Raw genomic sequence first — 13,494 nt, 5'->3', positions numbered from 1 at the left:
GCTGCTGCTTCTGCCACAGCAGTGACCATTCTCCAGGGAAGTCTTGCTGCTGCTTTGGGACAGTGTCATAGCTTCACATCCTTTACTTCTGTTTTTCCTGAGTATTTTTTGCTAGAACTTGATTTTATCAAGCTTAAGAGCAGGACATTTAACACATATACATATATATATATTTAAATTTATTTTTGGCTGCATTGGGTCTTCATTACTGTGTGCCGGCTTTCTCTAGTTGCAGCGAGCGGGAGCTACTCTTTGTTGTGGTGCATGGGCTTCTCATTGTGATGGCTTCTCTTGTTTCGGAGCATGGGCTCTAGGCGCATGGGCTTCAGTAGTTGTGGCACGCAGGCTCAGTGGTTGTGGCTTGTGGGCTGTAGAGCACAGGCTCAGTAGTTGTGGCGCATGGGCTTAGTTGTTGAGCAGCATGTGGGATCTTCCTGGACCAGGGCTTGAACTTGTGTCCCCTGCATTGGCAGGCAGATTCTTAACCACTGCACCACCAGGAACGTCCTAACATATTTTTGTTATGTGCTCTGTGGAGTTTACTGGATTGTAAATGTTTTTTGGGGAGCAATCAACTCAGGATTTAGTGGCTCTCTTTCTGAAAAACATGACATTTGCATTTGTGATATTCAGAAGATGAAGCAAGTTGTGGAGGATGCTACCTGTGCCATCTTTAATACATCAGATTAGAAACTTTGAGCGTATTCTTAAAATTTGTATGTTTTGGCATATTTCTGGTTCATTATCATTATCTTATTTTTGTGTGTGGACAAAAATCTTACTGTTTGAGTTATTCTTTCCAGACCACTAGAAAGGTCTAGTTGTAGGTTTATTAGCTTTGGGCATTTTTTCATTTTCATGAATTTCTGTCATAACAGCTATTTTCTGTGAATCATGATTAATTTGTAAGAACTCTCTTTATAGTTGGAATACTAACCATTTGTCATACATGAGTTACATATATCTTCTCCCCAGCTGCTCCTGTCTTTTTGTGTATGGCATCTCTTATGTAGTTTGGTCTGGGGAGATTTTCCGGGCTATTTAGAAACCAAACATCTTTCTGTTCCCACAGGAAGACCATGTCACTAGACTTTGGCAGTGTGGCACTGCAGACACAAAATGAAGACGAAGAATATGACAAAGAAGACTATGAAAGGGAGAAAGAGGTAAGTTATTCAGAAAAAGAATTCTAAACCCAATCTTAAACAATTTTATATCCTGACCAAAATTACATCATTTTGTGTCATTTTGAAGGATTTATGGTTCTTTTTTTTTTTCCAAAGCCCCAAAACTTGATCAGCATTTGGACTTTTGAAAGGTAGAGGAGTGGAATGCTTCCTTCTTTTGGACAAGAATGAAACATAACTGTGTATGGTGCCCTAGATAGATGGTTAGATTGCTGAAGCGCTTTTCATTTAGGAGGTAGTGGTTGGTCTCGGGGCAGAGGCCTACTTGTGTGGGCGAGCCCAGCAGGTTCCCTTGCTTCGGGTAACCTGTGTCCGCATGGGGGCCGCCAGTGAACAGGCGAGTAAATCAATCTGTGTGAGGGCTGATTTAGCACTGACAAATAACAGGGGGACAGGGTAGGGTGATATTAAGGCAATCAGCCAGGAACTGGTGAGGGAAGGCCTCTCGGAGGAGGAATCTTTGAACTGAGCCTTGACTCATGAGAGGGAACAGCCTCACAGAAGCCTAGGAAGGATGCCCTAGGCTCGGACACAACCAGTGTAAAGCCTGGAAGTAGGCAGCAGACCCTGCATATCTGTGAAGCATCCAGAAGGCTGTGGTATTGGGACTGTGAGCAAGGGGTGAGTGGTGGAGGCGGGGAAGAGGTGGTCTGGGCCTGGTCACAGTGTGTCAAGGGAGGGTGTTTGTATTTTATCCTAGGGTCAGTGGGAAGCCAGTGGAGGATTTTAAGCAGGGAAGTGATATCTGACCGTATGTGTGAAAGATCTTCCTGAATGCTGTGTTGTGCGATGAGATTACAGGAGAAAAGGAGTGAGAGGAGGAGATCATATTATTTGTGTGTGTGTGTGTGTGTGTGTGTAACGAAATCCTTGGCCCAGTAGTAATAGTAACAGCTGGTGGGAATCAACTTGCTTGTTTATGATTGTTTTTAGTTTGAGTCAGATTTCTTGATTGACTGTGATAACAGGCTGCTTTTTTTTTTTTTTTTTTTTTTTTTTTTTTTTTTTTTTTTTTTTTTGCGGTATGCGGGCCTCTCACTGTTGTGGCCTCTCTTGTTGCGGAGCACAGGCTCCGGACGCGCAGGCTCAGCGGCCATGGCTCACGGGCCCAGCTGCTCCGCGGCATGTGGGATCCTCCCGGACCGGGACATGAACCCGTGTCCCCTGCATCGGCAGGCGGACTCTCAACCACTGCGCCACCAGGGAAGCCCAACAGGCGGCTTTTGTACTGAATGTTGCTATGACCCATTTTTTTTTTCAGGTGTTTAAAAAATGTTTTTTGAAACATAGTTGACTTACAATGTTGTGTTCATTTCAGTTGTACAGCAAAGTGATTCAGTTATATATATATTCTTTTTTAGATTCTTTTCCATTATAGGTTATTACAAGATATTAAGTATAGTTCCATGTGTTATACAGTAGGTCCTTGTTGGTTATTGATTTTATATAGTAGTGTATATGTGTTAATCCCAAACTCCTAATTTATCCCTCCCCCCTTTCCCCTATGGTAACCATAAGTTTGTTTTCTTTCTTCTTTCTTTCTTTCTTTCTAGGCCAATTCTGGGTGACTTTTTATTCACACACACACACACACACACACACACACACACACACACACTGTATTTTATTTTTACAAGAGATAAATACACTGACACCAAGCATTGTAAATGGATGACCACAACAAAAGCAACAATGATAGCAATTACAAACACGAAACACACTCATACTATGTCATACTATTGACATTCAGTCCAGTAATCCTCCACTGTAACAGCTCCTTTACTTTGCAGTGAAAATTGATTTGTATATTTTTTGCCTCTGAGTCCTTGTGGGATTTTTTTTTTAATTCAAACAGAAAGTCACAAAAATTATAATCATCCTCATCAGTTCACTCAGTCCCATGTAATTAATTTTTTTTCATCTTGATGTTTTGTTAGCACTTTTATGAGTTCATCAGTTTTCCGTTAGAGTTCTGAAAATGCTTATTCATTCAGTTCAGCAGTATAGTCAGTTACCAGAAACCTGTACTTGTCGGTCTTTTCCATGAAGTTCTTGAAGATGAAACCCTTTTATAGGAACATATTTGCAAAAGCATCAGAGTACACCCAGAACTGTCTGTAAATGACAAAAGACTTAAAAATGACCACGGTTAAAGATTTGATGAAAGTTCATAATAATGCAATTGACAAGGAAATTTAGTTATTTCTGAGATATACATTTTACAGTAATAACGAGAATTATGACTTATAACATTATACTAGAACATATAAGATTTTTAGAAGTTTCATGTAATGTCTGAAGCATTTATATTAACATATTTCCATACAAATAACCCAAAGAAAGTTTAGTATTAGTAGTTTTTGTTTTTTTGTTTGTTTATACTGCAGGTTCTTATTAGTCATCTGTTTTATACACATCAGTGTTTACATGTCAATCCCAATCGCCCAATTCATCACACCACCATCCCCACGCCACTGTGGTTTTCCCCCCTTGGTGTCCATACGTTTGTTCTCTACATCTGTGTCTCAACTTCTGCCCTGCAAACCGGTTCATCTGTACCATTTTTCTAGGTTCCACATACATGCGTTAATATACGATATTTGTTTTTCTCTTTCTGACTTATTTCACTCTGTATGACAGTCTCTAGATCTGTCCACGTATCAACAAATGACCCAATTTCGTTCCTTTTTATGGCTGAGTAATATTCCATTGTATATATGTAGCACAACTTCTTTATCCATTCATCTGTTGATGGGCATTTAGGTTGCTTCCATGACCTGGCTATTGTAAATAGTGCTGCAGTGAACATTGGGGTGCATGTGTCTTTTAGAATTATGGTTTTCTTTGGGTATATGCCCAGTAGTGGGATTACTGGATCATATGGTAATACTATTTTTAGTTTTTTAAGGAGCCTCCATACTGTTCTCCGTAGTGGCTGTATCAATTTACATTCCCATCAACAGTGCAAGAGGGTTCCCTTTTCTCCGCACCCTCTCCAGCAATGGTTTGTAGGTTTTCTGATGATGCCCATTCTAACTGGTGTGAGATGATACTCACTGTACTTTTGATTTGCATTTCTCTAATAATTAGTGATGTTGAGCAGCTTTTCATGTGCTTCTTGGCCATCAATATGTCTTCTTTGGAGAAATGTCTATTTAGGTCTTCTGCCCATTTTTGGATTGGGTTTTTTGTTTCTTTAATATTGAGCTGCATGGGCTGTTTATATATTTTGGAGATTAATCCTTTGTCTGTTGATTCGTTTGCAAATATTTTCTCCAATTCTGAGGGTTGTCTTTTCATCTTGTTTATGGTTTCCTTTGCTGTGCAAAAGCTTTTAAGTTTCATTAGGTCCCATTTGTTTATTTTTGGTTTTATTTCCATTACTGTAGGAGGTGGATCAAAAAAGATCTTGCTGTGATTTATGTCAGAGAGTGTTCCTCCTATGTTTTCCTCTAAGAGTTTTATAGTTTCCAGTCTTACATTTAGGTCTCGAATCCATTATGAGTGTTTTATTTTCTATTATGAGTGTTCTATTAGGGAGTGTTCTATTTTCATTCTTTTACATGTAGCTGTCCAGTTTTCCCAGCACCACTTATTGCAGAGACTGTCTTTTCTCCGTTGTATATCTTTGCCTCCTTTGTCATAGATTAGTTGACCATAGGTGCGTGGGTTTATCTCTGCGCTTTCTATCTTGTTCCATTGATCTATGTTTCTGTTTCTGTGCCAGTACCATGTTGTCCTGATTACTGTAGCTTTGTAGTATAGTGTGAAGTCAGGGAGTCTGATTCCTCCAGCTCCGTTTTTCTCCCTCAAGACTGCTTTTGCTATTCGGGTTCTTTGTGTCTCCATACAAATTTTAAGATGATTTGTTCTAGTTCCATAAAAAATGCCAACGGTAATTTGATAGGATTTGCATTGAATCTGTAGATTGCTTTGGGTAGTATAGTCATTTTCACAATATTGATTCTTCCAATGCAAGAATATGGTATATCTCTCCATCTGTTGGTATCATCTTTAATTTCTTTCATCAGTGTCTTATAGTTTTCTGCATACAGGTCTTTTGTCTCCCTAGGTAGGTTTATTCCTAGGTATTTTATTGTTTTTGTTGTAATGGTAAATGGGAGTGTTTCCTTAATTTCTCTTTCAGACTTTTCATCATTAGTGTATAGGAATGCAAGAGATTTCTGTGCATTAATTTTGTATCCTGCAGCTTTACCAAATTCATTGATTAGCTCTAGTAGTTTTCTGGTGGCATTTTTAGTATTCTCTATGTATAGTATCATGTCATCTGCAAACAGTGACAGTTTTACTTCTTCTTTTCCAACTTGTATTCGTTTTATTTCTTTTTCTTCTCTGATTGCCACGGCTAGGACTTCCAAAACTATGTTGAATAATAGTGGTGAGAGTGGACATCCTTGTCTCGTTCCTGATCTTAGAGGAAATGCTTTCAGTTTTTCACCATTGAGAATGATGTTTGCTGTGGGTTTGTCGTAAATGGCCTTCATTATGTTGAGGTAGGTTCCCTCTATGCCCACTTTCTGGGGAGTTTTTATCATAAATGGGTATTGAATTTTGTCAAAAGCTTTTTCTGCCTGTATTAAGTTGATCATATGTTTTTTATTCAATTTGTTAATATGGTGTATCACACTGATTGATTTGCATATATTGAAGAATTCTTGCATCCCTGTGATAAATCCCACTTGATCATGGTGTATGATCCTTTTAATGTGTTGTTGGATTCTGTTTGGTAGTATTTTGTTGAGGATTCTTGCATCTATATTCATCAGTGATATTGGTCTGTAATTTTCTTTTTTTTATAATATCTTTGTCTGGTCTTGGTATTAGGGTGATGGTGGCCTCATAGAATGAGTTTGGGAGTTTTCCTTCCTCTGCAATTTTTGGAAGAGTTTGAGAAGGATGGGTGTTAGCTTTTCTCTAAATGTTTGATAGAATTCACCTGTGAAGTCATCGGGTCCTGGACTTTCGTTTGTTGGAAAATTTTTAATCACAGTTTCAATTTCATCACTTGTGATTGGTCTGTTCATATTTCTGTTTCTTCCTGGTTCAGTCTTGGAAGGTTATACCTTTCTAAGAATTTGTCCATATCTTCCAGGTTGTCCATTTTATTGGCATAGAGTTGCTTGTAGTAGTCTCTCAGGATGCTTTGTATTTCTGCAGTGTCTGTTGTAACTTCTCCTATTTCATTTCTAATTTTATTGATTTGAGTCCTCTCCCTCTTTTTGTTGATGAGTCTGGCTAATGGTTTATCAATTTTGTTTATTTTCTCAAAGAACCAGCTTTTAGTTTTATTGATCTTTGCAATTGATTTCTTTGTTTCTATTTCATTTATTTCTGATCTGATCTTTATGATTTCTTTCTTTCTGCTAACTTTGGGTTTTGTTTGTTCTTTCTCTAGTTCCTTTAGGTGTAAGGTTAGATTGTGTACTTGAGATTTTTCTTGTTTCTTGAGGTAGGCTTGTGTAGCTGTAAACTTGTCTCTTAGAACTGCTTTTGCTGCATCCCATAGGTTTTGGGTCATTGTATTTTCATTGTCATTTGTCTCTAGGTATTTTTTGATTTCTTCTTTGATTTCTTCAGTGATCTCTTGGTTATTTAGTAACGTATTTTTTAGCCTCCATGTGTTTGTGTTTTTTACGTTTTTTTCCCTGTAATTGATTTCTAATCTCATAGTGTTGTGGTCAGAAAAGATTCTTGATATGATTTCAATTTTCTTAAATTTACTGAGGCTTGATTTGTGACCCAAGATGTGATCTATCCTGGAGAATGTTCCATGCACACTTGAGAAGAAAGTGTAATCTGCTGTTTTTAGATGGAATGTCCTATAAATATCCATTAAATCTATCTGGTCTGTTGTGTCATTTAAAGCTTCTATTTCCTTATGTATTTTCATTTTAGATGATCTGTCCATTGCTGTAAGTGAGGTGTTAAGGTACCCCCCAGTATTACTGTGTTACTGCCCGTTTCCTCTTTTATAGCTGTTAGCAGTTGCCTTATGTATTGAGGTGCTCCTATGTTGGGTGCATATATATTTGTAATTGTTATATCTTCTTCTTGGATTTATCCCTTGATCATTATGTAGTGTCCTTCCTTGTCTCTTGTAACATTCTTTATTTTAAAATCCATTTTATCTGATATGTGTATAGCTACTCCAGCTTTCTTTTGATTTCCATTTGCATGGAATATCTTTTTCCATCCCCTCACTTCCAGTCTGTATGTGTCCCTAGGTCTGAAGTGGGTCTCTTGTAGACAGCATATATATGGGTCTTGTTTTTGTATCCATTCAGCAAGCCTGTTTCTTTTGGTTGGAGGATTTAATCCATTCACCTTTAAGGTAATTATCAATATGTATGTTCCTATTACCATTTTCTTAATTGTTTTCGGTTTGTTTTTGTAGGTCCTTTTCTTCTCTTGTGTTTCCCACTTAGAGATGTTCCTTTAGCATTTGTTGTAGAGCTGGTTTGGTGGTGCTGATTGTCTTAGCTTTTGCTTGTCTGTAAAGCTTTTGATTTCTCTGTTGAATCTGAATGAGATCCGTTGCTGGGTAGAGTAATCTTGGTTGTAAGTTCTTCCCTTTCATCACTTTAAGTATATCATGCCACTCCCTTCTGGCTTGTAGAGTTTCTGCCGAGAAATCAGCTGTTAACCTTATGGTAGTTCCCTTGTATGTTATTTGTTGCTTTTCCCTTGCTGCTTTAAATAATTTTTGTTTGTCTTTAATTTTTGCCAATTTGGTTACTATGTGTCTTGGCGTGTTTCTCCTTGGTTTTATCCTGTGTGGGACTCTGCACTTCCTGGACTTGGCTGGCTATTTCCTTTCCCATCTTAGGGAAGTTTTCGACTATAATATCTTCAAATATTTTCTCTGTTCCTTTCTCTCTCTCTTCTACTTCTTGGACCACTATAATGTGAATGTTGCTTTTAATGTTGTCCCAGAGGTCTCTTAGGCTGTCTTCATTTCTTTTCATTCTTTTTTCTTTAGTCTCTTCCGCAGCAATGAATTCCACCATTCTGTCTTCCACGTCACTTATCTGTTCTTCTCCCTCAGTTATTCTGCTATTGATTCCTTCTAGTGTAGTTTTCATTTCAGTTATTGTATTGTTCATCTCTGTTTGTTTGTTCTTTAATTCTTCTAGGTCTTTGTTAAACATTTCTTTGATCTTCTTGATCTTTGCCTCCTTTCTTTTTCCAAGGTCCTGGATCATCTTCACTATCATTATTCTGAATTCTTTTTCTGGAACGTTTCTTATCTCCACTTCATTTAGTTGGTTTTCTGGGGTTTTATCTTGTTCCTTCATCTGGTATATAGCCCTCTGCCTTTTCATTTTGTCTATCTTTCTGTGAATGTGGTTTTTGTTCCATAGGCTGCAGGATTGTAGTTCTTCTTCTGGTGTCTGCCCTCTGGTGGATGAGGCTATCTAAGAGGCTTGATGGGAGGGACTGGTGGTGGGTAGAGCTGACTGTTGCTCTGGTGGGCCAAACTCAGTAAGACATTAATCCACTTGACTGTTGATGGGTGGGGCTGGGTTCCCTCCCTCTTGGTTGTTTGGCCTGAGGCAACCCAACACTGGAGCCGACCTGGTGGGGCTAATGATGGACTCTGGGAGGGTTCTCGCCAAGGAGTACTTCCCAGAACTTCTGCTACCAGTGTCCTTGTCCCCATGGTGAAACAGAGCCACCCCCCACCTCTGCAGGTGACCGTCCAACACTAGCAGGTAGGTCTGGTTCAGTCTTCCCCAGGATCACTGCTCCTTCCCCTTGGTCCCAGTGCACACACTACTTTGTGTGTGCCCTCCAAGAGTGGAGTCTCTGTTTCCCCCAGTCCTGTCAAAGTCCTGCAATCAGTTCCCACTAGACTTCAAAGTCTGATTCTCTAGGAATTCTTTCTCCCGTTGCCAAATCCCCAGATTGGGCAGCCTGATGTGGGGCTGAGAACGTTCACTCCAGTGGGTGGACTTCTGTGGTATAAGTGTTCTCCATTTCTGTGAGTCACCCACCCAGCAGTTATGGGATTTGCTTTTACTGTGATTGCACCCCTCCTTCCGTCTCATTGTGGCTTCTTTGTCTTTGGATGTGGAGTATCTTTTTTTGGTGAGTTCCAGTGTCTTCCTGTCGTTGATTGTCCAGCAGCTAGTTGTGATTCTGGTGTTCTCGCACGAGGGAGTGAGAGCACATCCTTCTACTCTGCCATCTTGGTTCCTCCTCCCATAAGTTTGTTTTCTGTGTCTGTGAGTCTATTTCTGTTTTGTAAATAAGTTCCTTTGTATCATTTTTCTAGATTCCACATATAAGTGATGTCATATGATACTTGTCTGTCTCTGTCTGACTTACTTCACTTAGTATGATAATCTCTAGGTCCATCCATGTTGTTGCAAATGACATTATTTCATTCTTTTTTATGGCTGAGGAATATTCCATTGTGTACATACATCACATCTTTATCCATTCATCTGCCGATGCACACTTAGTTTGCTTCCATCATATGACTCATTTTCTGATATGTAAAGTAATTCTTTTTAAGAGTCACCATGGACCATTTGTATTAATAGGAAGCAAAGAATAGGGTCAGTTGCCCACATGGCTGGCAGTAGAGTTAGGGTAGAGACAGAAAGCTGGCATCTGAGTGGATTTTGTCCATAGACATGTATTGTTTGGTTGCACAGTGTTTTTAAAAAATTGAATCTATATTTAAAGATTAGAAAATTTCATGTAGTAATCCAGAATTTCTGACCTGTCTTGAAACATTCTAAGCCCAGGCCACATGTGGCTTGTGTCTGCACATGGCAGCAAGTGGGCTGGAGCTGGGCAGTGGCTCTCCTGTCCGAGCTGGCCACAGTCCTTCCAGCCCCCCCACACTCTGCCCCCACATGGACTTGTGCACTTGGACCTGCCAGCTTCACTCTTGTAAATGCTCTGCCAAGTCAATGAGGGCACTGGAGTTTGTGACCCTTTCCAGGGTTTCTGGATTTTGACAGGGGCCTTCACCAACAATTGTTTGTGGCAAGGGTGGGGGGGGGGTGAGGATTTTCTGTTACTTTGTGAACTCACAGCATGAGGTTTTCACAACCTTGATGGCTTTTGGGTAGTTCTCTGGAATTTAGCTACTGGGATTTTTGAGAGACTCAGGTTAAGTAGTTACTATAGTCGATTTTAAAGAAGGAGAAAAAATAATCTGACAGGTGATTTTTTTTTCATTGGAAAAGATAGGTAGGGTATTAGAGAGAACATACTGCCAGGTGTGTTGTGTGGTGAAAGTTTTAAAGGGGCTATTAGTTACCGAGGCAGTAAATTCTAGATGATATAGAACAGGGGTCCCCTATCCCCAGGCTGTGGACTGGTACTGGTCCACGGCCTGTTAGGAACCGGGCTGCACAGCAGGAGGTGAGCAGCGGGCCAGCAGGCGAAGCTTCATCTGCTGCTCCCCATCGCTCCCCATCACCCGCATTACCGCCTGAACCACTCCCCGCCGCCACCCACTCCATGGAAAAATTGTCCTCCACAAAACCGGTCCCTGGTGCCAAAGCGGGCTGGGGCTCGCTGCTATGGAAAACAGCCAGTGGGATCACTTCTTGGTAGATTATGTGCTGGGGTAGGATAAGGAATTTCCAGAGTAAAAAGTGCTCTTAAGAGGTGAAGTATCTAAGAATGAGTGTTTCTAGCAGAGTGGAAGAAAAGAATATTTAGCTAACTTGACTCTAATGTGATGATTATGGGTCATATTAATAAAAATGGTTTCATGTTAGTAAAAAGTATTTTACCTTTTTTAAAAAAATTGCTATAAGGGAAGAAGTGAAATCAGTGGTTAGAGAGTTTCAGCAGTAAAATTCAGAACTATTCATAAAAATTCAGCTGTATGTATATTTTGTCAATGCAGGTTAAAATAATAAATTGGCTGATCACACCTAAGTTCGTTTTCATATCCAGAAGCCCTGACGCTACGATAACAGGATAATTTACAGCCTTAAGTGGTTAAAGAAAAGAATGGTCTTTTCATGCCTGCCTGGTTGGTAGCTTTGGGATTGCCAGGTGGATTAGAGTGTTAGTAGTAGGCTAATACACATTGCTTTCTCTGCTTAATGAATTGCTTTGTATTTAATTCATTTATGTAGGTGGAATGCTTGCATCACAAGGATGTGTTGTAGAGCTGGCCAAGCAGGCCATATCTGACTCATAGGCTACCCTGCTAAGGATTTGTGAGATCCCCTCTCTGTAAATAGCAGAATAATCCTGATTTTGACCATCTGGTTTGAATGGCCAGTTGCTAATACAGTATGCTTTACCATACTGTTCGATTTGGATGCTTTGGGATCAGCTGGGGTGTTGTCCACACTTGCCCATAAGTCAGTGAATAAGCCATAGTCAAATTCCAACCTACATGCCATCCTAATTAGCAGCTCTGCAGTGATGATCTGGACTTTTCCATTGCTATTCCCTCCATTGTTTGCATTGAAGAATGCATTTAATCTTCGGAAAGGGAAAGGATTTAGTAAAGTGATTCAATATTCAGAGGATATTTAGACCAGTGGAATCTCAAGCCACAGACCACTACAGATAGACCCGTATTTTGAAAAAACCTCCAAGAATTTTGCAGAAAAGTAAGGCACTATAATCATTTCTAAATCGCTACAGTTCTAAATGGTCTATTGGTAAAAATTTGACCACTGTGTTCCAAGGCATAGCAAAGAAATGCATAACCCACAGCCTCAACCAGTGTTTCACCGGAAACTCCATCTCCTCCACAGTAAACAGAGCAAATTAGGGTGCAGGTGAGGAAGGGTGAGAATACCATGGAGATATAGTATCATAGTAATTAATATTCATATCACTCATTTTCCTCACAACTTCTTGGAGCACGTTACTTTGAGAACTGCTGATGTAGCAAGGAGGACAACTACTAAGCAGACCTCATCCAAAGTACTCTAGGCAAACTTGTAAAGCTGGCCCAGAGAAGAGAACTTCAAAAGTTTTTTCATTAACGCATTCATAATGTAACAATATGATTTTGCAAAATATTTTTCACCTAAAGTTACTATACTTCGCAAATTCATCATTGAATATTACAGACATATAGTTGTTGTTGTCGTTGCAGTTGCTGTAAGCTTCAAAGTTACTGGTAAAGCCACAGTTTAAGGTTGAGTATCACTTGGGATCTCATAGTTTGCTGGTGCGTACCTGTACTTTCTGCAGTGTCACCAGAAGTAGCTCTGGGATTATTGCTTGGTTCTAGATAGTAAAATTATGTATGTAAGTATGTATTTTGGAGCTGGTGGTTTGGGGCAGAAGTACTTAGTAATCTGTGCTTATCAAGATAATACTTGCTGATGATCGTTCATTGAGTGACGATATTATTTGAAGCCTGGAAAATGATCTTGAGTAGAAAGGTAAACCGTTTGAGGAGCAGATGGCAGACAGACAGTTGCACCTGGGAATACTGATTTGAGCCTCTCAGTTTTTATATCATTACTTCTCTAGTAGAATAATAAGCTCAGTTGAGATTGGAATCGTGTCTTTTAGAGGTTAGGCTTTGCATTGCATAGCCTTTCTTCCGCTTTTAACTGCCTTGTTTGATGTTACTTCTGGAAACATTTTTGATATTTTGTCCCCACTAGGGGGAGTTGTAAGGCTAGCATTTGTTTACATTTTATACAATATTGTTTGACTTATTTAGTGGAATTTTCTCGCCGTCACCTAAGAAAAGCAAAGAAACAAACGGTTGAGTGTTCATATTGTATTTTTTTGTTCCTATCATATTCTGTTTTCTTTTATCAGTTTCTTATACTTTATCTAGATTGTGCCTTTGAGCTGTTTCCCATAATATATAGGTATTTTTCAGGAACTGTCACAGTGGGGACAAAAACACTGAACTCTCTCTGGCAGACGGATGCTTGCTCGTATCCAGACAGGTAGAAACTTGTCTCCCAGTGACTGACTGAATGTCATGTGGAAGAAGATAGGAGTGGGAATGGAGAGATTCAGGTTCCGGTGCTGGCCATGGGAGTGTAACTCTCACTTTCATGGGCATGCCCGTGACCTTCTCTGGGCCTTGATGTGCTCACATTTAGAAGGAGAGGTTTGGCTTGGAGGAGCTCCAGTGTTCATTCCAGGCCTAAAGTTCTATTATGTGTCACCTGCAGTGTAGCCGGTATTTGTCTAGTAAAATGCTGCCATGTTTCTTTTTCAGATGTGTGGCAATCTAGGCAAAGTCTTCCCTACTAACATTGTAAAATTTGTTTTAACTAATGGAACCGGTTAAAAAAAAATTCCGTGCATAGTATAATTCATAGAATAA

The 13,494-nt window shown here is 39.6% G+C and overlaps 1 protein-coding gene across 4 annotated transcripts in view; it reads left to right on the top strand.

The window, feature by feature from the left end:
• The window catches only part of CEP152 (centrosomal protein 152), a 100,732-nt gene that overhangs the window by 5,410 nt on the left and 81,828 nt on the right, over positions 1–13,494 (top strand). For all 4 annotated transcript variants that reach the window (XM_067030704.1, XM_059058588.2, XM_059058586.2 and 1 more), the window contains exon 2: positions 1,073–1,166. In XM_067030704.1, the coding sequence (XP_066886805.1) occupies positions 1,080–1,166 (87 nt within the window). In that variant the 5' untranslated portion in view covers positions 1,073–1,079. The remainder of the gene's footprint in view (positions 1–1,072; positions 1,167–13,494) is intronic.

This window comes from Kogia breviceps, chromosome 3 (assembly GCF_026419965.1).
Source record: "Kogia breviceps isolate mKogBre1 chromosome 3, mKogBre1 haplotype 1, whole genome shotgun sequence".
NCBI lineage: Eukaryota > Metazoa > Chordata > Mammalia > Artiodactyla > Physeteridae > Kogia > Kogia breviceps.
The sequence above is the reverse complement of the archived record's forward strand: the minus strand, read 5'-3'. Positions and strand labels throughout refer to the sequence as shown.